General features: G+C 46.3%; 1 protein-coding gene across 8 annotated transcripts in view; it reads right to left on the reverse strand.

Annotated features, from left to right (window-relative positions):
• Kif16b (kinesin family member 16B) overlaps positions 1-26,936 on the reverse strand; it is a 270,389-nt gene that overhangs the window by 227,904 nt on the left and 15,549 nt on the right. For all 8 annotated transcript variants that reach the window (XM_051144756.1, XM_051144755.1, XM_051144754.1 and 5 more), the window contains exons 2-3: positions 7,118-7,187; positions 3,387-3,500 (exon numbers count right to left, since the gene is read on the reverse strand). In XM_051144756.1, coding sequence (XP_051000713.1) covers positions 3,387-3,500; positions 7,118-7,187 — 184 coding nt within the window. The remainder of the gene's footprint in view (positions 1-3,386; positions 3,501-7,117; positions 7,188-26,936) is intronic.

A 26,936-nucleotide genomic window follows, 5' to 3' on the forward strand; every position in this document is an offset into this window, starting at 1 on the left:
ATCGTCCACTGCATATGAACTACACGCAGAAATTCTATTTCTCTACTTCTCTCAGATTGCAGCAGAAACAGAATGTCTTCCACAGACATTTCAGGGAATAGAGAAGGGACATTTCTCATTGCCCAGACTAAGGTAAAATAATGTTAAACAGCTAAACCAAACCCAATGTCTCCACAATTAAAATCCTTCCCAGAGACTCGCAAGCCCCAGTAGGCACAATGGGAGGGCAGGTCTAGAAAAGGTAGGTCTGGAGATGACACTGGGTCTAGCGTAGCCTCAGCACCAACCAGGCCCCCCACCTACAGGCACACAGGAATGCAGAAACAGGCACTGTCCTCTCCAAAGGCTAGCCTGTCACACTCCCAGACTGACTCCCGTCTGCTACTGTCTCAAGTGGATGGACAAATTCAAGAGACTGATGAGTCTATTAGCACCAGACCCTGACTGAACACCTCACAGTTACCCAATCTGCCTGGTTGTGCATGGAAACACTTTAAGGTTGATGTCAAGAGTGAGCCCAACGTCCCAGAGCCTCACTGGCAGGGAATCAGCCACCAGAGGGCACTGCTGAAACAAAGACACTGCCATCTAGCTGGGCAGCTGGGAGGTTCCAGGGTTTGGATTAAGCAGGTAGCATGAGGCCAAAGCCTTCCCTTGTAGTTTTGATACCCATGACCATATAGTGGGGAAGGAGGACCCCTCAGCCTTAGACCTAGGGGAGGGGAACAGGGCGAAAGTGGGAGGGAGGGAGGATACAAGTGATGGGAAAACAATTGAGTTGTAGTCTGAATAAATTAATTAAATAATAAAAACAAAGAAAATTAAGGCCTTATTTAATGGTCTTTAATTTACAAGACTGTGGATTTAAATTGCTCATTGATTTTTTTCCCCTAATTCTAAAATAATTGTTTGGTTTAGATTCAAAGGAAACTTTATAGTAGTAGACTTGCTATATTTTCTCTATACTTCGACAGTCCACTGATTAAAGCAGAAGAGGAAAGAGAGAGTGTGCTGTGATGGCTCCACGGTGCTCTGCTCCACTCCCATCACCAGCAGCCTGAAAGCTGAGAAGAAGCTGAGCCTTCTATTGACTGCTAAAATGAGGGCGGGATGAAGGAAGCACATCTTCACACTTCAAAGCTTTACTTGTCATTGTTGGCTTAGTACAGCAGAGTGTTTAGCTTGGGAATTCCGTAGAACAGCCCCAGGTCCCTCCCTGTAAGAGACCGTGAGGCCAGAACAACCACCTAAAGCATGGCAGCTTCCTGTGGACAGAAAGCTGTGCACAGCCAGTGTCTACTCCGGACGCTGTCGTCTACCTTCCAGAGAGAAGGGCCACATTTGTTCTTACTCCCCTCACCTTGATATACTGTGCAGCTCAGAAAGTATCACCCTGCTCGCACAAATTAACCACCTGTAAATGAGCTCACTTCATCGGCAAACATTGCCCACCCAGGCCCTGTAATCACCCGACGCTCTCCACCCCTCTGCACGGCTCTTTGTCCCAAAAGACCTCAAATTCGAGTGCGACAAGGAAATCCAACAGATCATTAAACAGGTTAAAAATGAAGATCCTTCAAGGCTTTTCAGTCATCTTGTGTTTGAAGACATTCTGAAGGTCACTACAATGAACTCCCTAGTTCCTGTCACTTAACTGCCATATGTGTCACAGAGCATCAATCTGGGTTCCACATCCATAGCCTTCTGCATTGACAGTGTACACAAACCAGCCATCTTGAACCCAGAGTCGTCCTTACTCGTTCAGCCACCCTCCCTCATTCATTGGTGTGTCAGGAGGCTACGCTCTCTTCACACCTGGCAGCTGGAATAATTTTTGTTCACACACAAAAGCTTTCCTCTTACATCAGCATCGGCCTCAGCTCTGGCACTATGGAAAGGCAATCTGTCTACGAACCTGAGCGAGTTATTAAAGCTCACTCAATGTCTTTTTTTTTTTTTTTTTTTTTTAAACACAGGGTTTCTCTATGTATCCTCAGCTGTCCTGGAACTCACTCTGTAAAGCAGGCTGGCCTCAAACTCACAAAGATATGCCTGCTTCTGTCTCTGCCTCCCAAGTACTGGGATTAAAGGTGTGCGCCACCACCACCTGGCCCAAATGTCTTGACAAAGCAACATGGAGTTGACATTCACCTCATTTGGTTTTTCAGAGGGCTTAATCCAACAGAATTCCAAGCATGTCTGACTCAAGGAAAATTCCAACTTCTTTTCCTCTGCCAACCCTCTGCCACACTAGAGACCCCGCCCCCGCCCCCTTTCTACAGCTTTATTCCTCCTTCCCTGTTTCTGATACTGGAGTCCACAGCTTCCAGACACAACAACTACAGTATTCCAACCTCAACGTCTGCATTGCCTCAGGAAGTCAGTCTCTCCTCCACACACCACTTTTAAACCAGATACATTTCTTGAATGTCAAAATGCAGGCAAATTGCATGCAAGGGAGGCCGTGGTAGTAGTGGTAATCCTGAGATTCCACATTATACCAAGTTCCCAGGCAACCACTGACTCTGATGCACAACACATTAATATTTTCAGGATTACAACCCAGATCAAGAAGATCCCACATTAACATATGAAGACCTAAAATAAGTATCCACAATATCTAAAGAAGCCATTGGGAAGACAGGGAGAAACCTAGGGGTGACGCCCATGTACCTCAACCAGCAATGATCCCATGTTCTGCCACCTGCATTAGCGCACACCCTGCTGCTCCAGGGTCCTGATTTTGCTCATCCAGGAGTCTATGTGTGTCTTTCTGTGCTAATGGAATGTCATCGTCGGTGTCTTGCAGGTCATGTGGGGGTGTTTTGTTCTCATCTGTGTGGACCCACATCTACATTTGCTTCTTAAAGACTATCAGTCTAGGCTGTGGATTCTGGGCAAGTGCTCCTTCTAGAGTCTTTTTGGTCTAGAGTCTGCAACGGTCCACAGATAAAATATGCCTGAGTTTGAAACTCATTTCCTATGCTCTGTATTGCAACAGAACTCAAGGCTAGTGGGTTTATTTTTTCTAAGACTTAAGTATATAAATGTAATACTCCTGACATCAAATCCTATATCTTGAATTCTTTAAAGTGAGATGCATGTCCAAGTTTTGAAGCCATTTAACTTATGATCATCAAACTCAAAATGGTTAAAAAAAAAAAAAAAAAATTTAAACCAACCTTTAGAAGACTAAGTTATCAGGCTTACATAAATATTCCATCTGAAAATTAAGCTGAGTTACCAAATGCTAATTTTAAATAAATTCAGAGAGAAAGAAAAAGTAAGTTCGTTTTAAGTATTTTAGGGCATTCCTGTTTTTCTTGATAAGAAAACAACAACTACTACTACTACTCCAAAGCCAGATTTCGAATGTCTCACTGTACCATTTCTTGTGAAACATAATCTGGACTCTTTGTGTCAGCAGAGTAGAAAGAGAAGTCATAGGTGAAGGTCTTGGTCCGTTCTCGGCCCGAATCCCCACTTCCTCCTTCTGGTATCTGGAAAGACAATTTTGACAATAATAAGAAAATGAGGTGATAATAATAGTGTAACAATAGTGTCATTTAACAAATGACCCAAATTAGAAACCCAAATCTGTGGTTAACATCTGCAATATGTGAACTCTAATCAGTACTTAGCTCCTAAAGACTGAATAAAGAGAGATAAAAAAATAATAAGTTCAGGATCTGTATTATAACCATCAGCTATGATCTTTACTTTAATTAGCTTGTATGAACGCATGTCCAATCAGACTCTAACAGGTACCCCCAGATCCAGACATTGTACAATTTCAGGGGCACTGAACACTGATTCTAGTAAAAGCTGTGCTCTCTGGAGATGAGTGACTTGGTGACCCCTTGAACGCTCCAAGCTAGATGTCTCTCCTTCCAGGAAGCTTCCCTAATTGATTTTCCACCTACAAATAATTTCTCTGCCTCTTCCCAATGAAAACTCTCCTAAGATATTATATCATACTGCGGGGTTATCCCAGCTCCGCACATTTATCTTATGTTCCATGCTCTAAGCTTAAATTAAACCACAAAATGATCCATATGTTCCCAACCCTTACCCCTTGGACACATCCTAAATATCTTCAATGACGAGTGTACTTTTCTATATAATATACTTCTCTTTTAAAAATGTTTTAAAAATTAACAATGAAAACAGTGCATTAAAAATATAAGTATCTCTCATGGGTGCAACAGTGGCACAAATGCTATGGAGGGAAACAATCACTGACAGGCTTTGAGGCCTACTTCACAGAAGGAAACGCATGGCTGGTCTGGCAAATCTGAACACAAACCATAGTTGGTATCCTCACAGGCCCTAAGGATACATTTATTCCTATTACTGTGCTAAACTTGTACCTTTAGATCCACAGACCAGCGCAGCTCTCAAACCTCATTAGGAAGTTTCTTTGTTCAGCGAATGGTGGTTAACACAGAAACACACAACTTGTCAAGGTGCAGAGAAAAGGGGATCGTTAGAGTCTTAGCTGCAAATGGGATGTGTATACCGCATGCCCTCCCTGGAAGACCCAGTGAGCATTACAGATGCAGTACAGAGAGATTTTAAGAGCCAGAGGTTGGGGAGGAGTAGAGTGAAACTGTCTTCTAGACAGGAGAGGACCAGACCACTGTGCTCATGAACTCCCAGCAGCTATGGCTGCCTGCACAAAACCACGCCTCTCAGCACTCCAGTCAGGAGGAAGAGGAGCTCACGAGGAGCTGATGGCTACTGGAGAAGGAAAAGCCTGTAGATTAACCATCCTCCAGTGCTCCCTCAGACTATACAGGCAGTACAAACTGGATTCAGTGGATTATACTTTAAAGATAGATAGACAGACAGACAGACAGGCAAGGATATGAAGTTGGGGAAATAGACAAGAATGTGAAGTTGAAAAGATGGGGATGGATCTGGGAAGTGTTAGGAGAAGCAGAAGTAAATAGTGAACATGATCAAAATGCATTGGATGTGTAAAACTTTCATAGACTTACTAAAATATTATAGTCAAAAGTTTTAAAGAAAAAACGTTGTTGACATCTATTCTAGTTAATCAATCATCAGAGGAAGAAATGTGTATAAAACACAAAAGGCAACAGAGCAATCAAGGATCATGGGTTCCGCAGGACACGTGCAAAAGAGGGCTCAGCACCCCAAGCAGCATGAGCACAGACACAGGATGCACAGGAAAGGAGCTCTAGGCCAGAGAGGGCAGGCTGGGGAGGCCAGAGAGGGCAGGCTGGGGAGGCCAGAGAGGGCAGGCTGGGGGAGGCAAGAGAGGGCAGGCTAGGGAGGCTAGAGACGGCAGGCTGGGGAGGCTAGAGAGGGCAGGCTGGGGAGGCCAGAGAGGGCAGGCTGGGGAGGCTAGAGAGGACAGGCTGGGGAGGCCAGAGAGGGCAGGCTGGGGAGGCTAGAGAGGGCAGGCTGGGGAGGCTAGAGAGGGCAGGCTGGGGAGGCTAGAGAGGGCAGGCTGGGGAGGCCAAAGAGGGCAGGCTGGGGGAGGCCAGAGAGGGCAGGCGGGGGAGGCTAGAGAGGGCAGGCTGGGGAGGCCAGAGAGGGCAGGCTGGGGAGGCCAGAGACGACAGGCTGGGGAGGCCAGAGACGGCAGGCTGGGGGAGGCCAGAGAGGGCAGGCTGGGGAGGCTAGAGAGGGCAGGCTGGGGAGGCCAGAGAGGGCAGGCTGGGGAGGCCAGAGACGGCAGGCTGGGGGAGGCCAGAGAGGGCAGGCTGGGGAGGCTAGAGAGGGCAGGCTGGGGGAGGTCAGAGAGGGCAGGCTGGGGAGGCCAGAGAGGGCAGGCTGGGGGAGGCCAGAGAGGGCAGGCTGGGGGAGGCCAGAGAGGGCAGGCTGGGGAGGCCAGAGAGGGCAGGCTGGGGGAGGCCAGAGAGGGCAGGCTGGGGGAGGCCAGAGAGGGCAGGCTGGGGAGGCCAGAGTGGGCAGGCTGGGGAGGCCAGAGTGGGCAGGCTGGGGGAGGCCAGAGAGGGCAGGCTGGGGAGGCCAGAGTGGGCAGGCTGGGGGAGGCCAGAGACAGCCAAGGTGTGCTGAAGACTGTGCTGAGCACAGGAAGAGTGCACTCTGGCAGAGAACTCCTCCAGCAAAAGGAAGCCAGCACTCCTGAGCAGGGCCTCTGGGAAGACTGTCCCATCCCGTCCCTGTCTCTGGGGATCAGGGCATCCACTGACCAGGTCCATGAACTAATAGAACTGTATTCCTCAGACGCCTGGCCATGGAGCAGCAGGCCTCAGAAAGCCATAGCTCCAAACTGAAGGGCGTAATCCCTCAGAGCACAGGGTGTCTTAGTATCTCCTTTACACTTTGCTTCTGCCTTGAGTGAAAGCATTCAATGTCCTTCCTTATCCAGTATGCTAACAAAATAAATGTATATTTTAAAGGCAAAAGGAAGAATTTACCATCTTGAAAAATCGTGAAGTTTTTCATGTATTTTTTTCCAAAAAGTAATTCAGTTTTCATTGTTTCCTTTTTAAGATTTCATCTCTCAGTTAATAAAAAAACAACAGTTGTCAGATTATCAAGGAGCAGAATACATGATGGATTCTCATTTAAAAAAATTAAAACAAAGAACTGGTATAACTCAGTTGTTAGAATGTCCGCCTAGCATGCACATGGCTCTGGGTTTAATCCCCAGCAGAGCATAAACCCGGCGTGACGGTGCATGTATACAATGCTAGCGCTGAGGAGATGGGGCGGGAGAATCACAAGTTCAAGGCCAGCCTCGGCTACCTGAGGTCTATCTCAGAACAAATCTAGTCAAGACTATTGGCTACTTCACAGAATAGCGGCAACTATCAGGCTAGAAAATAGGGTAGAAATGACAGGCTCTACAGTAGGAACCCACAGGCCAGAGAAACAGCCTGAGTCTGACCTTCAGGTCAGATGAGAGGGGGTGGGGGAGACATGGCTGGTGAGAGGGGGGGAGGGGGCGGGGACCACCAGGATCAGACCAAGGCTTCTACTTCAGGCCTAAGCCCTGCAGAAAGCACAGGGACACAGCTAACTGCACTGAGCTGCTGCAGAAGGGCGGGGCTTCAGCCCTGTGCACCACCCTCACACAGGCCAGCAAGCTTGGAGGGAGCAGGGCCCAGGCAGCACTTGCCTTTAAGTTTGTGATGGTCGTTTTGCTTTTCTCCATTTGAATGATAAACTTCGCCTCCAGGTCCTTTTCCCTGCAACATAAATAAAACAGAACAGGTTGGGAAACAAAAGACTATTTTGAAATAAACCTATTTCATTTGCTTTTTTTGCATAAGGGTCTTTGCTTTTAAATGAAATCTGAAAAGTAATCCCAGATAGCACTGCTCTCACATCCTTGCTAACTACATATGCCATCATCAGAAACTATGAGTAACAAAAAAAAAAAAAGTGCTATTTCGTAGTTATTCTTGCTGTATGCAATTTTTCTCTTTACATATAATAATATAAATGTATATGGCAAAAATAAAAAATAAAATAAAATCTTTAAAAAAATAAAAAGTGCTGTCAAAATCTGCAAAAATTTCTAACTGTAAGACAAGTCAACAACAACAAAAAATGCCAGGCACCATAACAGGCAGAGTGTCATACAAAAGGCAGCCTCCCATCCTGCATGAAAAGCAAGTCAAAAGCTTGGATGCTTGTAGCTGTAGGCTGCTCCCAGGAGCGGCCAGGGTTCTGCGCCTCCGTTCACCACCTGGTTAGATCCACTGGGAATTACACGTCTTACAGAGCAGTAACAGGAAGTGAGAGAAATCCTGAGGAGCTCAGTTCTCTACAACAGCACTGTGTACTAGGTAGCAGGGGCCTGTAATCCCAGCGCATGGGAGGCTGAGTCAGGAAGACCATGAATTCAAGGCCAGACTGGGCTGCATAGAAAGATCAAGTCTCAACCAGAAAAAAAGAGACTTGTTTATGTATGGAAAAGAATGCTATGCCAATCAAAAAAGACTGACAACAATATCTATACACATTAAGGCATGGACACCAGGATACATGAATTAAGTAAAATCCAAGGCAGAGAAAAGCACACAGCAGTCCTCACTTTTCATGATCTGATTTTAGCATTTCACACTCTGAAGTGAAAATAATAAACATTCAATATTAATCCTAACTTGAATTCTGAATTTTTAACATTTCCTAGACTAGTGGTCCACAATCCAGTCCTCTCTAGTGATGCCAGAGAGCAGCAATTCAGATGCCAACTGGCCACGAAATCACAATACATGTAAACTATTCTACATATTATAGTATACTATAATGGATACTGCATATTATACTGTTAACAAACTGGAAGGCTCTATAGGCTAAATGCACCCAGAGCATTAGAGTTTATTATAGTCTTCATTTATAATAGGTTTAGGGACAAAATCTCACTCTAAGTGCAAAGAGAACGTATGCAGGATGATATTGCTTACATGTAAAGAACAAAAGGACAACCTTAGTCTTTTTCAAAAGGCTACAAATGGAGAAAGAAGAAATTGGGAGGGAAGAGCCAATGACAGGAGCAGGATTTCTCTGTATATTACTTTATCTATAAACCATATTTAGAAAATAATGTATGCAAAAATAAATTTGATTAAACAACCTAAAATTCAAAAGAAAGTTGAAAACAATGAATCAAACTTTGTACCACACAGTGGAAGAACATCTCCAAAAGTCATGGAGGATTGTGTCTATGCAACGTGACAGAATTAGTTATCCTTCGTGGCCATTGTGAGATATTTATCTGTGTACTGTGAGATAAGTCATGAATACCTGTGCTGGTGTCACTCAGAGCCACTGCCAATTGAACTAGTAGATTAAAAAGAAACACAAAAGAGGGATGAGGCGTGGATTCTGAATGGGAAATCACAGTGTGAACTTTATCTAAATGAAAGAAAGACAGGGAGGCAGGGAGGGAGGCAGGGAGGGAGGGAGGGAGGGAGGGAGGGAGGAGAAGGAGAGAAAGACAGAGCAAGAGAAAATAAACCACAGGCTATATATTCCTATTTATCTGAAAATCTAAAAAAGAAAATGCTCCAAATTAGAAAGCTTCAGGAACCCTGACATGATGCCGCAAGGGTCAATTTCAAACATGACCTCGTGTGACAGGTCACAGTAAAAATTCACAGTAAAATGTTACACAGAACTGCCTTTACGCATCTCTCATAATTAGTCAGATCCTGCCCACAGCTATTTCACTCCGCGTATGCTAACATTCCAGCACCTGAAACTATCTGAAATGTCAGAATGTCACCGAGTCAGAGGCCAGACACTTCAGATAGGAACAGACAACTCCCTAGTTCTGACTCCTGAAAAGATCTAGAATCATACTCAAAAAATTGCCTCAAAATATCATTTTCCACTAAAAGAACTCAGGCTTCTTAAAGAAATTATTAGATCTAAAAACCAAAACCTTCTCACTAAGAAATCAAGGCCACAGTAGATCACTGGGACTGTGGAAGGCAAGTTCCAAAACAAGCAGGGATGCTCTCCAGCACTCACCACCTCTGGACTCCCCTCCCCTCGCTGTAAGCTGAACCTGGTGAGTCACTCCCAATGACTAGAACACAGACCAAGTCACACTCCTGGGCTGTAATGTCTACCTGGCTGGCTCTCTTTATCCTTGCCCTCTCTCTTAAAGAACTGGTGAAGGGGAAGGCCACTTGCCATGTTGTGAGAAGCCCTAAAACAGACCCATAAACCACAGGTCATGTCAGAACCTTAGCACTAGCCAAAGCTGAAATATTTGAACCAAAATAACAGCAACAAAACATGAGAAGATATTTAATCAAGCATATAAACTCTAAATTAAAAAGTTAAAACCAAGAGGTCGCCTTCAGAGCAGGACAGGCATGGATAGTGAATGCTTATTAGCAGACAGCTGTAATAAAGGGGGAGGATAAATTGCGTCCCACATCTTCTCTGGATCAGCTGCCTCAGGCCACCTAGACGGAAGCTTCCTGTTACAAGTTTCCCAACTCTAATATGTAAAAGAAATAACAGAATTAAAATAGCCTTGTGCTTTTGGTCCATCATAAGCTAATGAGCACTCTGTGAGCATCGTGGCTACTCATCCAGCCTCTGCAAGATGGTCCAGTGATGGGTCCTGCCTAAAGTACCACTGCCACTGGTTAGAAGTCTTGTCTGTACCTCACCCAGAGGGCCACCTGGACCTGCACTGAACCACCAGGAAATGAAGAAAAAAAACAAAAAAACAAAAAAACAAAAAAACAAGGACCATGCTAAACCATCACGGGAGGGGATCTGTTAAATCCAGCTGATGAAGTACTTTCTTGTAAAAATAATGAATTGTGACGAGCAGAAAGAAGGAAATGCATATATTAAAAACATATTAAAGGTATGTCACCCACATGGACTTCACTCCACCCAGAAATAGCAATTCTAAAAGTCATAACACATGGGACCTAGGAGCCAGCTCAGTCAAAGTGCTTGCTGCACAAGCATGAGGTCCTCGGTTGAGATCCCTGGCACCATGTAAAAGGCCAGGCAGGGCAGAGCAAAGCATTCCTGTAATCCCTGGACTGAAGGGAGAAAACAGGAAGATCCCTGGGACTCACTGGCAGTCAGTGTAGTGGGATCCGTGCGTTCTAGCGAGAGACTTGTCTCAAAACATGAGGAGGAACTGAGCAAGATGCCTGACGTCAACTTCTGGCCTCCATGGGTACATGCACACACACTACAACATGTGCAGCGAATAAGACAGTCATTTGATATTAAGGGGCTATAATTAATGTTTTATGTGTGATAAAGGTACCATTGTGAATTTAAAATAACTTATCCTTGAAAATAACACATGCCCTACTTGTAGATTTCTAGGACCCTCTGGATCCTTTTATTTTGCTGTTCTCCCATGCGTCTCTCATTTAGAGTCCCAATAGGATGCCTTCCCCTCTGTCCCAGTTTCCTGGTAAGTGAAGGCTTTCGTGGGACATGCCCCTTGGGCTAGTATGCAGATATAAGTGAGTATATACCATTTGATTCTTTCTGCTTCTGGGTTAACTCACTCATTATGATCATTTCTAGCTCAATCCATTTATCCACAAATTTCGGGAATTCCTTGTTTTTAATAGCTGAGTAGTATTCCATAGTGTATATGTACCACAGTTTCTTTATCCACTCTTCTACTGAGGGACACTTAGGCTGTTTCCATGTTCTGGCTATTATAGAACAATATGATAGGCAGATTTGGGCCCAGGGGTCCCGCTCAAACTAAGGCACCAGCCAAGGACAATACAGGAGGTAAACTTTAAACCCCTTCCCAGATCTAGCCAATGGTCAGAATATTCTCCACAGTTGAGTGGAGAGTGTGATACGACTTTCTCACATACTCTGGTGCCTCACATTTGACCATGTCCCCTGGAGGGGGAGACCTGGTGGCACTCAGAGGAAGGACAGCAAGTAGCCAAGAAGAGACTTGATACCCTATGAGAATATATAGGGGGAAGTAATCCCCCTCAGGAACAGTCATAGGGGAGGGGAATAATGGGAAAATGGGGGGGGGAGGAATGGGAGGATACAAGGGATGGGATAAACATTGAGATGTAACAAGAATAAATTAATAAAAAAAAAAATTAAAAAAAAAAAATAAAATAAAATAAAAATAGATTTTAAAATTAAAAAAAAAAAAAAAAAAAAAAAAAAAAAAAAAAAAAAAGAAAAGAACACATGCCAAAATAATCTGGTAAAATGATCTGGGATTTACTTTACTCTGGTAAGGAACTAGTTGACAGTAACCTCCTGACCACCTCAGGATCAAAGAAAAGTCATGAGCATGATCATGTTGCAGTAGACCACCAGGCCTGTAGTGGATTCCCAGAACCAGGTTTGGCATTTCCAAAGCAGTCTGAAGAAGACTTCCGTTGCATACCACCAAGTCTTAGGCCACTCCATGTTCATATGACCATAAAACAAAAGGCTCCTCAAATCACACTTTCTGAGCATTTGACCACGAAGAGCATACCCAGCCCAGCAAGGGCTGTTCACACTTCCTGTACCTGCACTGCAGGCTGTTCCATCTTGATGCCTGCTGGTTCCACAGTGGCCCTTCCTCACTCAATAAACTTCTATGCCTAAATTTTGAATTTTAAAACAACTACTATCAGTACATACCTCAGGTGACCAAAACGATACACTCTCTGGTAATATTAGATATGGCGTGGTTGTCCTCAGACTGCTGCCAACCCTTGCCTTTGAAAGAAAGTGTGTTTCACACTCCACCTACCAGCCCTGACTCAAGCCCAGTGTTCCTAGATCCCCACCTCAGATCCCTGGAAGCAGTTACACTTACAAGCTCCTCTTCATGTTCACTTCTAGCGCATTAAGTACCTCAATGGCACGTCTCAGCTGTGAAGACACACCTAGGACCTAATCCACAAGAGCACTAACAGGTGCCACTCAGAGACTGTGGTGTCAAGCAAGCATCCTTCTAATAGCATTGCTCAAATCTCACCACTGACGGAGAGGCTATAGCAAGACTCCAGAGCCGCCCAGATTAACCTAGCTGGGAAGTGGTGATGGGAGAGGCCCAGGGACCATGACCAGCTTCGCCCTTCTCATAGTCCAAAGCTTATCTCAAGAACTTAAGACCGCTAGTAACATCCCACCTCCAGCCCCTGCTGCCAACACAGGCCTTGTTCAAAATGTGCTTGGAAGCCAGCTGCACAGGCAGGCAGCCCTCAGAAAGCGTGTCTGAAATGAGGAGTGTGGAGCGTCATCTCAGTCCTATGGAATGCGCCGCTGTGTTGCCTCACAGCAACCTCTACATGACTCTGGTGAGCAGTGAGACCTGGACAGGCAGCGCTGGCATCAGGCCATGTGCCGTCTTGCTATTCTGCTCTTACTACGTTTACTCTTAGGAAACAGACTCCTAAAATAAGCACCATTTACTTTTTACACCTTTGTTCTTTGGTTCTAAAACTGCACGGCAGCATGTAAGAAAATGGGCCAGATAACCCTCTGCTCTCAAGTGGTACAGAGACTTCTAACCAAGAACACTGGAATGGAAAGATCCTACCTAGGAAGCCATCTGAGAATCAGGACAGCCAGCTTCCTGTCCCAGCTCACTCCCAGGTCCCTGACAAGCATCTGCTTCTAGCATGTTCTGTACCCACTGTCACTGCAGGGCTGCAGTCGAGAGCTTGAACTCATTTTGAAACCTAATTGTAGGCCACTGTGATAAAGGAGAGGGTATCTGGTCCAGAGAGGAAGTGTCACAGTTAATCTTGTAACTTGTTTCCATAAGTATCAAGAATGAAACTAAGAGAAAAAGATACATCTTCACACCAAAAACAATCATAGAGGATTTGCAATAAAGATGCAGGCTAGGTACAACTTTAGCCAGAGAGCAAATCTCATGCTAATGCCTGAAAACACAAGTAGAAAGCCCACTGGTCTCCATACTGGCTGGAGCCGCCAATGCTGAACCACCCTTCGGCTGCCTGTGTCCCATGAACTGGGCAGCTCTGCTCCATGCCCATCATCTGCTGGAGACAGTGGCTTTGTTCATGGTCCTTTCTTCCCCACCCCACCCCCCAGCCTTAGGTGCCACGATTCCTCAGGGTCCATGTGAAATCCATCTTACCCCAATTCTTCAAGCCAACACTTAATTACCAAGTCCTGTCACTCCACCATCTGCTGGCCTTAGGCTCATCTCCCTACCCCATTGCCACTGTTCAAAGCCAGTCCTCTCCTACTGCTCCCTGCCCCCAGTCTAGTCTCTTCCCGTGTACACTCCATTATCTGCTGCCAGAAAGCCTTTTAAAGGCCATCTCACCATGAAAGCACCAAGTTTAAACACCTTTGGGGCTTCTCAATGGCTACAGAAGAAAGTCCAGCTATCAGCGCTACACAAAGCCCTGCAGGACTGCCCTGACTCATACTGCCATCTCAATACTATACTGCTTCCCCGGCCAGGCCCCAGCCACGCCTCCAGATGGGCTCTCGCATACACCCTCCATACAGCTCTCTGGAGCCCTTGCCTTGTCCCTCCTCACATGACTTCACATGTTCCTTAAGAACCTGCAGTTCAGACGCCAACCAGAGACACTTGTTCTCTCTGCTCGGTTAACTGATTGGATTACTGTGTGAGCAGCTCTTACCACAGCCTATTCAATGATGCCCATCCCCTGCCTGCCTGGGCCTCCCCACCCCTACTACTCTATGATCCATCCGTGGCCTGTCCTGGCGCATTGCGTATGCGCGCGCGCGCACACACACACACACACACACACACACACACACACACACACACACACACACACACACCCTCAATGATGTACCCTCTCTGCCTATTCTGGCCTCCCCATCACCCCTACGCAATGACGCCAGCCTCTGCCTCCTCTAGCTCCCCCACCCACCACTGTTCCTCAGTCTTGTCTTTCCATGGAACTGATATCTTCTCATTTCTCACACAAAGCTTGTCTATCTGTGGTCCAGTCTAAGCAGCTCTTCCTACTTAACCTTCAGGAACAGCCTTCCTATACCTAAGTGGCTCACCCCACTCTCACATGCCTCATCTCTCCTGAGAAGCAGAGAGGTCCAGAAAAGCAAGGACCCAGCTTCCCACACAACCACACCAGGTATGCCAGGCACAAAAGCACAATTTCCAATATGCACCAAGTGCTTAGGTTCTCGCTCATTACCCAGCACTGCCAAAGACCAGGCACAGAGAGTTCTCCAGCCTCAGGTCAATTTCCTCTGACATTTAAGAAGCATGGGAAATAAATCTTGACATTTTTCTTATATTGAGGAAAATAAATAATCCTAAAATATCATTTGAACATTGATTTGATAATAGAGTAAAATGAACTATGTCTCTCTCCGGCCACTCTGGTGAATTGGGTTTCTCAACCAAAACGTCAATTACAGCCCCTTTCATATAAATAAGTAATTTATCTGAAAGGTCTGGAAACTAGATCATACGATGTTACAAATGAGCCAGCTGGAGTGAGTATGCTGAGTTACAGATCAATACTGGAGGGTTGAGGCCAGAAAGGAATGGGAAAGACTCAAGACATCCACTCAAGGAAAGAAGCAAAGATGCCAGCTCTCACACAGGTGAGCAGGAAAATGCTAATTACCAAAAAATAGCGATGGCAATCCAGATACGGCAATCAGCAGTTCAAACTGCTAAAGGCATTTGGTCACTCAACTGAAGGATGCTGGAACCTTCAAAGGGAACCCTTCCCTTGTACGATCCTTACTAATTTATTGTAAAGAAAAATGAAACCCTCCTGTTTCGCCTGGCTAAGTCTCAAGCTATAAGCCAACACTTCACTGCCTTTGTTTTAGCTGCAGGATATTCAACAGCAACAATTTCTAAAATGCATTTAAGCTCCATTTGTAATATAACAGAAAGAAGCCCAAGGGGCACGTAAGTGACAGAAAAGACAAGCAATGGAACAGCTTGCCAATGGCCACCACACCTGCACTTCAACAGAGCCAGAAGAGCATGAGAGCTACGCTTCCATCCGTGCAATGCATCTCTGACAGAACGAGCAGGAAGCTGCTTGCCGGGGACCTTTGCAAAGAGAATAAGCAGGGCCTCAGGGGACAAGAAAATGAACTTAAACATCTCACTGAAATTGTTTTAGCATTATTTGATATGACTCATAATTAAAATCAATGTAGTTAATTAAAAGACAGCAGCCCCTGCTTCAAAACACTGTGTGCTTCCTCCTGCTTCCAGACAAGTTCACGGCTAGATCAGCCTCCTCCCCTGGCATGGAGCCACACAGAGGACAATGGCTGGCCTTGCAATGCACATGTCCCTGTGCCCTAGCTCACTCTCTGCTGAGTCTAGATTGGCCTCTGCCCTTCTCTGCCCTTGTGTGCTTCAACTATGTAAAATGACACCCTCAGTTACCTGCCTCTACCCAGCTGGGCTTCTCCTGTTTAAGTGAGAGCTCCGAATAAAATACCTATTGTCTGATCATATTGAATTTCAGATAATCAAATAGCTTCCATGTATAAATGCCCTAAGTACTCCCCATAACCCACAGCACAGACTCACCCAGGAGATTGCACTCCTGAGGCTAGGCCACACTGAGAGGCACACAGCCACGCCTACCCAAAGCCCAGGCCAGGAAGGTGGGTGAGGGTATGTCCTGGATACCCAAAAAAAGAGCAGCGGTTCCAGGAGTACATGCCAGCCTCCTGACATCAAAGTCTAAAACCCAACTCCCTGCAGCTCCCTCTTCTTCTGCTGCCCCTGCCTCATGGCTGATGCCGAACACTTGGGAGTAAGAGAAATCTGTGCACAGTCCAAACTGCTCACAGCTCTTACTCGCTCTTGGCGAGATCAGATGCCGCCCAGTGTGGTGATGCACACACCTGTGCTCCAAGAACGACGAAGGCTGAAGCAGGAAGACACGAATTAGAGGTCAGCTGGGGCAACATATTCTGTCTCAGAAAAAGAAAAAAAAAAGAAGGAAAAGAAACACACACACACACACACACACAAACACACACACACACACACACACACACACACACACACACACACACACTTCAGCAAAACTTGAGAAAAATCCCATGGTGGAAAATCTGAAGAAAAAGCTTCCAAAGTGGAAATTTTCAGATGATCACCCCGATTCCCATGTGATTCCCAGGATCCACCTCACCACAACAGTCAGCTAAGTCACAGCACCATGACCTGCACCCAAATGCCAGCCACAGGTGGCAGCAGTGAAGGACCCACAGCACCTCCCTCCACTCTCGGCAGGCCACCCCACACAGGAGTCAAGGGATAGAGTGACTGTCACAGGAGGCAGCAAACTCTCCACAGCTGAGAGGTAGGTACCACAGCAGGTCGGAGCTGCAAAGGTATCATCACCTTGCCTCACTTAGGGATGGCATCAGAAACCCACAATTAGGCCAAAAGCCAAATGCCATCGGGAACAGGTTGGGACTCCAGAAAGGCAGCCAATCTGAGGGATGCTAGCAATCCTCTATTCATCAGTGTACTCCCTCAGGATAAACAGCAAGGAAAAAAGAGAGGAAGTCACCCAACACTTAGAAGAGCTGGGGTAAAACAGACCTAGACAGAGCCTGGGTGTACCCCACCTGCCGCCGCAGGACTTACAATGGCCCATCCTCGGAGTGTCACCGAGCATTAGCACACAGTGGGGAGACTCCCCAGACCCAAGCAGCTGGCCGCCAAAGAAGAATGAGTGTAGACACCAAGCCCAGGGTCTCCCACCTCAGCTCCTTCCAGACGCAAGACAATGCACACATAGTGGCACAGCAGGCACCCAGACTCCCCAGCAGACTGCTCTGAGCTGGGGCCACTGAGCAAGGACGCAGATAGCTTCCTGTCTATCAAACCATGCCTCCCCCTTCAGTGGAAAGAACAGCCTAAAAGAACAGTCTTGGTACAAAGTGGGTCTTCCTAAGATGCACAGGATCTTCAATGAAGAGGAGCGCATGGAAGCCACACACACCTTTACTCGGGATGCTGTGGGAAGATGGACACAATCATTCCCTCCCTAGGTACTTAATGAGTGTCTTCACATGCCCAGAACTCCTGGTGGAGGGAGAGAGTAACGAACTGTGCAATTCAGAGAAAAATAATTTCCAACCTCATTTTAGACAATGGTAAGTGCATAAAGAAATGCAACTGGGTGTCTTGGTGTGGTACTGACAGCACAGAGGTTCAGGGAGACAAGTAGGCCATAGAGCTCTCCAAGGGGTGGCGCACAGGTGGGCGAAGGTCTCTCCAAAGCATGGGTGAGGATCAGAGTGTTTATGGCCTGCAATACCCTGAGCCTGACAATCAGCAGAGTCACCTGCACAACCTCATCCCAGACCAACAAATAGGTCTGTCCCGCTCTAGCCAAGCACCTGGGAGATTCCGATGGCCCGCCTGCTCATAGCAGCCAAGCACCTGGGAGATTGCAATGGGCTGCCTGCTTTAGGAGAGGCCGCCCTGGCTAACCTACAATGTCCTCCTCTGTGACCCCAAGATTGTCAAGCCTAACTGCTCCATAGCAACTTCTTGGCTGTGCTGTGTGCTAGACAGTAGTCTCACACCATCTTAATGCAGCCCAAACCACCAGCCAATTCTAAGAAAGAAAATAAACATCCAGGGTTCTGACAGCAAAGCTAACAGCCTGAGTCTGAGCCACTTACACTCTCCTGAAGGTAGGAAACATGTGGACCTGGGCTCGTGGGCACACAGTGGGACTAAGCCTTGATATACATATTGGGCACTGGACAGGACCCAAGAAACCCAACTAGCTTCACCCCCCACCATATAGCCAGGAAGTACCCAGTTGCCCCCATTCCACACTATCCTAACAGGAGGATAGGCTCACAAGGACCACACTGGTCCTTCAGCCTGGAAAGGAACTCTCTCTTTCAGCTAATGTACCCTGCAGAGCTCATTAAAGTGTCTCTTCTCAGGATACTTTCTTGACACAACTTGCCTCCCCCAGCCAGTTTCCAGGTGAGATTCCAGAACATGCCATGGCACTAAGACATTAGACCTGTGAACTTCAGGGTGACTGGACACGTTTGTCTTCCCTATCTGCCTGAAAGCTTCCTGGGGTGAGATATGATGTCCAACTTTTTTCTGTATTTCATAATACCTAACACTGCCCTCATACAGTGCAAACATCTGGATGAATGAGTGTGCCTGCATTAACAGCTCCTTGTTGGCATCCTCTGGCTGAACTGGGCTGCGGTCTGAATACACAGTGGTGTTTGTCTTATCTCCTTCAGGAGAGAAGGTCACAGTCACCCAGCGTTTACTGGAGTATCATTTTAACTGCACTATGCTGTAGTATCAGCTGCTGCTTTGAATTTCTTACTGGGCCTACTTTGTCATAAGCCTTATGACAAATATACATATGCATGTATAGAAAAAGACACAGCATACATAAGATTGGTTCCACCCTCCATCTCAGAAGTCAGCTAACGAGTTCTAGGAAACATCTCCATGGCTGCAGAGGGAAGCTGTAATGGGATGAAGGAATGGATGAAGCAGCTGACTGAAAACAAGATCTTATTCTTTCACTCAAGCATGAGTGTCTGGTTCCTAATGTCAGTATCCATTTTAAACAGTTAAGCGCAGATGAACTCCCCCCACAAGCATCAGCTAACTTGGCAGATAACGACTCCAACAAGCAGAAATGAAGCTTATTTTCTTCCTAGAGATCCGCGCTGTGACCCTGACACTAGAGCCACACACAAGGAGCCTTCATCTCCTCTGGAGTCACAGGAAAGATGACAAACGAGGAGGTAGAAACGGTGTGTGAGGCAAACCTACAACCTCAGCATAGGGAGTTACAGGGAGGACAGCCAGGATTCAAAGTCATCCTCTGCTGCCAAGCTAGCTGGGGACTAGCCTGGGCTACGTGAAACAGTGCCTCAAAAAGACGTAAGATAGGGAAAGGTGGGAAAGAAGGAGCTGCATATGCCCACGTTTCCCCAAAACACAGAACCAACAAACTCCTTTGCAAAGGGAGAAGTTAAAAGAAGTGGTATACATTTGTCCACCAACAGGTTACAGACACCTTCAATGCTTTTGGTCAGACAATAACTACTACATTCCTGAAGATCCCAGATACAAAGGCATGAGACACAGGGAAACAAACCCTCTGCACTTTCATCTACTTCTATAACCTTCCAGATCTACCCATATTCTAGAAAACCTTCTCAGTGAAAGTGTCTTCACAGGCTGGGGGATACAAGAGCCTGTGGAAAGAAGATGATCCCTTGTAGCATCATCAACCAAATACACATTGGGGGGCGGGGCAGTGACAGAGGCACAAACCTAACTGCTGGACTTTTTCCCTAAGACTTTTCCCTTCCAGTCACAGTAGAGTAAAGTGCAATCCTGGCTTCTTGTAATTCCATCAAGCAAAGTGTCTACTATTCACATTGGCTTAAAAATGGTTTAACTATGATGGAGTGAGGGGATGAGACAGCTTTAGGACTCTGGGCATACTCCCTAACTTAGCTGGGACTTGGATTTCGTGTCTGCATGTTGGCATTGACGGAATCCAAGTACAGACCTTTGCTCAAATAACACTAGTTACACAGCAATTGTGTGACTAGTGAGCTACAGTTTTTTAACTAAAAGATGTGACGGATAAAATCAGGTATCACAAGGCCAAGCAGACATCAGACACCTGATTGATGCATTTGATCATGAAATCAAGATCCATCCATTTACTCCACAAATATCGCTTTACTATTCTGTGTACATACCAGGTGAAGCTCTATAGACATACTAGTAATCAAAACAAAGCCAAGGCCAGCCCTGCCCTGCCTTGCTGACTGGGAGCTCCCATGCCAGAAGGGAGATTTATTTTATCACAACCTTTCCCAACTCTTTCCCTAAATGGGTTTAAATGGGGGCCATATTGAAAACATATTTTACCATATTTCCTGACGAAGATATATGGCTGATTTATGAAAAGCTTTAGAAGTTCTGGGTATGAAAAGTTCTACCTTCACTCACACACTCAAAAGGCCACAGGTCATAAAAAGATTATCAGAAACATCAAGATTCTCTCGCTTTTTAAAAACATGGCACTTGCATCCGGTCATTCTGTCTTTGTGCTATGAGGTGCAGGCCATGAAGTGAGTGCTTTGTCCTCAGCCACTTCCCAGGGCAAAGGCCCAGTGCCTCCTCATTGAACTCAGAAAGTCCCAGCAGCCAGAGGCAGGAACAGAGCAATGGAAAAACATGTGCTTGCCCCTTCCAAGGCCCTAGGAGGGACAGACGCACATAATTAAGATATGTGCCCTTCAAGAGTCCACATGAGCCAGTGTGGGCAACAGCAGACGGCCCAGAAAAGCAAAGCCAGCTAAAAGGTCTCACCTCACCCCAGGCCTAGGAAACTGAACCAAAGAGAGCCTGGATTTTTTTTTTTTTCTGGGGCTGGGGAGGGGGGTTGCTTGGTCAGTAAACCAGAGTTGGTCCAAAATAGAAACATGAACACGGTTTTGTACCAAAGAGCAGGTCACCAGGAAGTTCTTCTCCAGGATAATCTTTGCACTCCAAACCCAGCCAATTGCCTTCCTCAGCCTGATCAGGTGCTGCTCGATAAAAATAGCTCTCAGAGATGAGATGAGATGTGATAGATATTGATTTACATTCAGAATTTTAGACACACCAAGATAGGAAAGATGTTTTCTTCAAGGTTGCCAAATTCAAATAGCCAAAATACTATGAATGTAACATTTATATAATTGCTGATTGTTTCATGGTTCTATGTAGTTTACTGTATATATGTGTAATAATACAATGTATATGTAAAAAAATAAAAATAGTAATAATTTTTAAAATACTATTAAAGTTAAAAACAAACAAACAAACAAACAAAAAACCAGCTCTTTCTACTGGCTTTGCTCCTTCCAAACTACAAGGTCACATGAGGGAACTCCAGTTCTGAGTCTGTCACTCTAGCCAGAGGGACAAAAGGAATAAAACTGCAGGAGCTGCCACACACCTAGCAAATGCCAGGGCCTCGCCCAAGGAGAGCCCTGTGGCTTCTGAGCACAACCTAGGACTGACCCATATGCAGAAAATACCATACTTGGTGCTCATCCAGTAAGGTAAATGCCAGCAAAGATGCCAACCCAGTTTCTCCAACTCTGTAGTACACAGGAATACACACACAGAGGGCTTGCTTTCCATAACCACGGCCCAGGCTGTACCCAAACCTATTAAATCTGACCCTGAGGTGGGAACACTGGCCGGGAAGGCTATGCTCCAGTGAACCAGCAGTTTGTTTCTCCACTCACCTATTAATAGCCTCGGAAGGACAACCTATGCCTTCACTGAGCTGCAATGGGCCATTAAGAAACCTGAGGAGAGACCTGGGGAGAGCCCTCGGCAGATAGAACCTTCCGTATTGGGCAGTGCAGGGCTGTGAAGCCAAAGGTCTCAGAACCCGAGTCAGCTCCAGGTACTGGGCCTCTAATCAGGGCCTCAGCAACTGGCCAGCTATAAGATGGGGACAAGTCTGGACTGCTCTGTCCCCTCAGACTGGGCTAATAGGACATGCCCACTCTGAGGGAAAAGTGTCTATGATCCGCTGTGCAGATTTCCAGCAGAGTTCAGGAGTCCACAGCTGTGTCTGACATTCCTATTGGCCCAACTCATTTCCTGCTCTGTGGGTTTTCCTGGTTTGCCTCAACACTGCGTGTAGTTCACAGCTGCTTATGAGCAAGAAGACAATGAGGAAAGATCAGTCAGAGGCTCCGCCCAGAATCCTGACAACCAACTATGACAGGAAAGTATAAGACGAAACAGCCAGAGCAAAGTGGGAACGTGAATAGCTCAAACAGAAAAGAAGGTGTTAAGCAGGCCACCTAGACCCAACGTTTGAAAACATCATCCTGCACGGGGACCGCCTCTGCCAACATCATCCTGCACGGGGACCACCTCTGCCAACATCATCCTGCACGGGGACCGCCTCTGCCAACATCATCCTGCACGGGGACCGCCTCTGCCAACATCATCCTGCACGGGGACCGCCTCTGCCAACATCATCCTGCACGGGGACCGCCTCTGCCAACATCATCCTGCACGGGGACCGCCTCTGCCAACATCATCCTGCACGGGGACCGCCTCTGCCAACATCATCCTGCACGGGGACCGCCTCTGCCAACATCATCCTGCACGGGGACCGCCTCTGCCAACATCATCCTGCACGGGGACCACCTCTGCCAACATCATCCTGCACGGGGACCGCCTCTGCCAGGGAGCTCCCATCAGTGAATGCATCTCCCAAACCACAAGCCTTCATGTACGAATCTGGATTTCTAGTCTCTCTGGAAACATAGAGGGGGCTTCAACAGGACAACAGAAGTACGGTTGAGCGGCATCTCCTCAGAAGGGCTGCTCAGCTCTCCAAGCTCTAACTCAACCCACTGCAGCCTCCCAGCCTCACTCCCAGATGTACGACAGAGGCCAGGCACCACGAAACACAGGACAGGAGATGGAGGATGCCGAGCTCAGGAGGGAACTTCCACCATGAAGGGACACCCAACCAAAAGGCTCTGGAGGTGGCTCTCGAGCCACCACTTTTCTTTCCCTCACAGTGTCCTAAAGGCAGAGAGAGAATGAAAATGGGGCTGATGTGAAGAAATTTACTACTTTCAGCAAATAAAATTTAATGTGATCTGGCTGGGGCAAGTTCAGTATGACTGTGTCAGGTTTTCTAATTTCCCATTAAGATGTATTAAAGTAGCCACCAATGAGACAGGAGGACGCTTTCTGGCACCCACACTGTAAATGCCTCTCTCCTTCCCTCCTTTATGCCCCAAGTAACTCTCTCACTCTCTCCCTCCTGGGCCCTGCATCTCTCTAACTCTCACCCCTGACTCCCTAACAGTTTCTTCACTCTCTGATGCCCTGCAGAGGCAACTTCTGCAGAATAAAACTAACGACACCCAGAGCTGTGAGCCCCGGACAGTATTATCAGGTTCTTAACAGGTTCCTAATGCTCCACAATGCAACCCAGAGTCCTTGAAAGTAAATACACTGCCACCACTTAGGAGCAGAAGTAAGAGATGAATCTACTGAACAAGGCTTAAAAACCCAACAGACCAGGGCCCTCCCTAGGACAGCAGTGTGAGAGCGAAGGAAGTCTCAGGTTGCATCTAGTGACACAGTTCCACCTCTAATTGGACCTCGTTTCTAAGGAGGAGGGAATGCACAAAGCAAAGCCAGTGACCGGGGCCAAGAGGTCTCCTCTTGAGATACCAGGATGACATCAAATGAGCAGACCTACCTCAGTATCACGCAAGCCTTCACCTCTCAAGTGTCACCTTTCTGATCTTTGGCTATTGCTAGTGAATTTTAATGCAGCCTGCTTTCTCCTGCACTGGGAAGCGTCCACTGAGCCTCCTCCACAGTTCAGGGTTCCCCACTTACGTCTGCAGAGCTTAACTGGCTCGACTCAGCACTTGAAATAGGAAGCTCTCCAACCCCGAAAGGCCCTTACCTTCCTTCAAGGCACTGAGGAGAGGCTTGAAAACGGCCACATGTGTTTATAAAGATAAACAAGGGAATAAAACCATGTCAGACAAAGCCCACACAGAGAAATCAAAGTTCTGGCTGCCTCTGTTGAGTGCAACACGAGCACAGAGCCATGATGGATTCTCTCAGGTCCATAACATGGCCTCTGGGCCTCCCGCGCACTATCCTTCCCCAGTACAATTATCCTCCCTGGCCAATCAGGCTTTGGCTCTTAGCTCTCGCTCTCTCCAAATACCTTCCCTGGTGTTCCAAATCTCAGTGAGTCTTCACTTTCACAACAAGCTATGCCGGTACCACAGGACCTAGAACACTAAGGTAGGGGCTCTACCCACCTTGGACACCACCATTGGGAACTCTGTAATGCTAAACTTATTTTATTAGTGATGCCAGGATCTATTTTCCTTTTTCTCTTTCAAATTTCTGGTAGCTAATAAAAACATGCTAATACACATTAACATTTCCTGTGTTTAGAATTTTTATTTTAATTTCTAAATTGATAAATATAAATTGTTAAAAGAGCTCAGAAAAGAGCAAGCTCTCTGGATTCTTCAAAAATTATTATTATTTAATTTACTTGTACTTTATGTGCATGAGTGTCCATTTAAGAAACATCAGATTCCCTGGAATGAACGTTATAGAGGGTTGTGAACTCTAGGAATCAAACCCAGGTCCTTTGGAAAAGCAAACAGTGTTCTTCATACTGAACCATCTCTCCAGCCCATTCAATAAATGCTAAGAGCATTACAGACCCCAAAGCCAAAACTGAGAACTGCTGGCCTAGAAGGCCACCTGTCACCACCCAGCAATGTGTAAATACTTCATGAATAATGAATGAACCAAGCCATCAATTGAGCAAATCACTAGTACAAATATGTTTCAGAGGCTTAAGGAATGTGGTACAGAAAATCGTCTGCTTCATCTGTTACTGATTAGCGGCAGCTGCTTTGCAGAAGTCAAGGAAGAAGAGGAAAGGCAGCTAAAGAAAAGCAAAGGACAGCAAAAGTCTTGTGACTCATCAAAATCAACAACAAAGGCTTCAAGCCAAGATCAAATCAGAAACAGCCAAGTAGCACTCAATGCTCCAGGAAAGGAGTGAAAACTCCTCCCCTGATTCCATGGTTCATTTTCCAAGGCAGCAGAAAGGCAGAGCTTCTCCGGATTACTTGGTAGTGATCAGTGCACACCATAAGGTGCCCTGTAAACAGGGTCCCCTGGAGCAAGCCTGCCTCTGGAGTGTTGTTAAGCCCCATCCTTCCAGCACTGGGCCCCTGACTTCCTCAGAAATCATAACCTCAGCCCATCCCTCCCGCTCACCTTCACTAGCTGTCTATGTGCAGCAGAGAGAGCCCTGCTGTTCTGGGTGATGCTAGCGGAAGCGCAGAGGTCACTAAGTTCAAGCTCTTTCCTGACTTTCTACCCTTCTGACCAGGTGAACAGAAAACTAACTCAGCCAGATGGCACTGGAATGGCAGGGCCTTGGTGAGTACTAGGGCCATTTCTAACCTGTTCTTGGATTATAGTCCCTAGACCTGGCATGTAAGCAAGTGTTAAAAGTTTTTAATAAAAGTAAGAAATGGGACTATTAAAACCCCTAAATTTTCAGATATGGCAAGAATTACGTCTAAAATAAGTAGACAGAGTACAATGCAAGGTGACACCTGTCTTCTCCCTCTGATCCTCTAGCCAGTCTCTCTGGCTACTCACTTGCTAACCTGAGCTCACGAGGCAGGAGCCAAGTCCACCATGTTCACAGAACCTAACACAATGCTCTGTGCCTGGTCAGGTGGGAGGTGTGCTGGCTGAATAGCTGTATGAATGGTCATGATCGCACACCTTTGCCTTGCCCTTGAGGCTTTCACGTCTTTTCTGGGGCCTTTAGCAGCTCCCTAGCAGAACGCCAAGTAACCTTTAGATGGCATTTAGATCAGGCTATCCCATCTTCACCTTCCACACTAACGCAAAGCTTAAAATCTTACTGTGGGTGAGTAAACCCTGACTGTCCTGCACACTCCCTACCTTGCTGCACCTTGCTTTGGCCTCCTTTGTCCACTGTACATTGCAAACACCCACTTTCCACAAGCACTTTTCACTTCTGCCTAGAACACTTCCCCCGGGGAGTCTTTCAAGCCATGCTGACCTTACATCCTTCATCGATGCCATCAGCAGAGTTGCCCCCAGACCATGGTTATCTAGAGCTTTTCCCTCTTTCTGTGTTTTGTCTTTTATCCAGAACTTTCACTGCCTGGTGAACCTGTGTTTGCCCAATAAGCCTTCACTGCCCAATATGGCAGCTACAAGGCACATGTGCTACTGAAATGAAGTTATACTGTGAATATAGCATACCAGACTTTAGACTTTAAAAAAAAGTCAAACATTCTTTTTTGCTCTTTGTGCTGACTACATGGTGAAATGACATTTTTATGTATTAGGTTAAATAGATCATTAAAGTTATTTTTATGCATTTCTTTTTACGTTAGTTTTTTCGTGCTGCGGGATCAAGCCCAGGGCTCACACATGTGCAAGCACTCTACCACTGATCTACACACCCTGCTACCTCTTTATTTGTTTACTGTGATCTCACACACACACACACACACACACAATTGTCATGTCTATGCTTCAAACTGCACCTCTAACAGAACTCCATGAGAACAGAAGTTTCTTGAGAACATCTCTGTGTGTCCCATTCACCAATGAATCTGCAAGCCTAGAACACTCAAAGACACAATGACTGTAAGGCCCTCTCTTAGTAGGAACCTTTCTATCTTACAGTATGCTGGTCAGGAGTCCCCTCCTTCCAGAAACTGTTTGGGATTGCTCAACTTGGCACTTGTCCTCAAACCAAGAACAGGGATTGGCACATTTGACACATGCATCCATGCGCTAAACAGGCATTAGCTGAGCTTATCATGACTGGGTGTTTTCATGTATCATCTGCCCCATT

This window comes from Acomys russatus, chromosome 4, assembly GCF_903995435.1.
Source record: "Acomys russatus chromosome 4, mAcoRus1.1, whole genome shotgun sequence".
In the NCBI taxonomy this organism is placed as follows: Eukaryota; Metazoa; Chordata; class Mammalia; order Rodentia; family Muridae; genus Acomys; species Acomys russatus.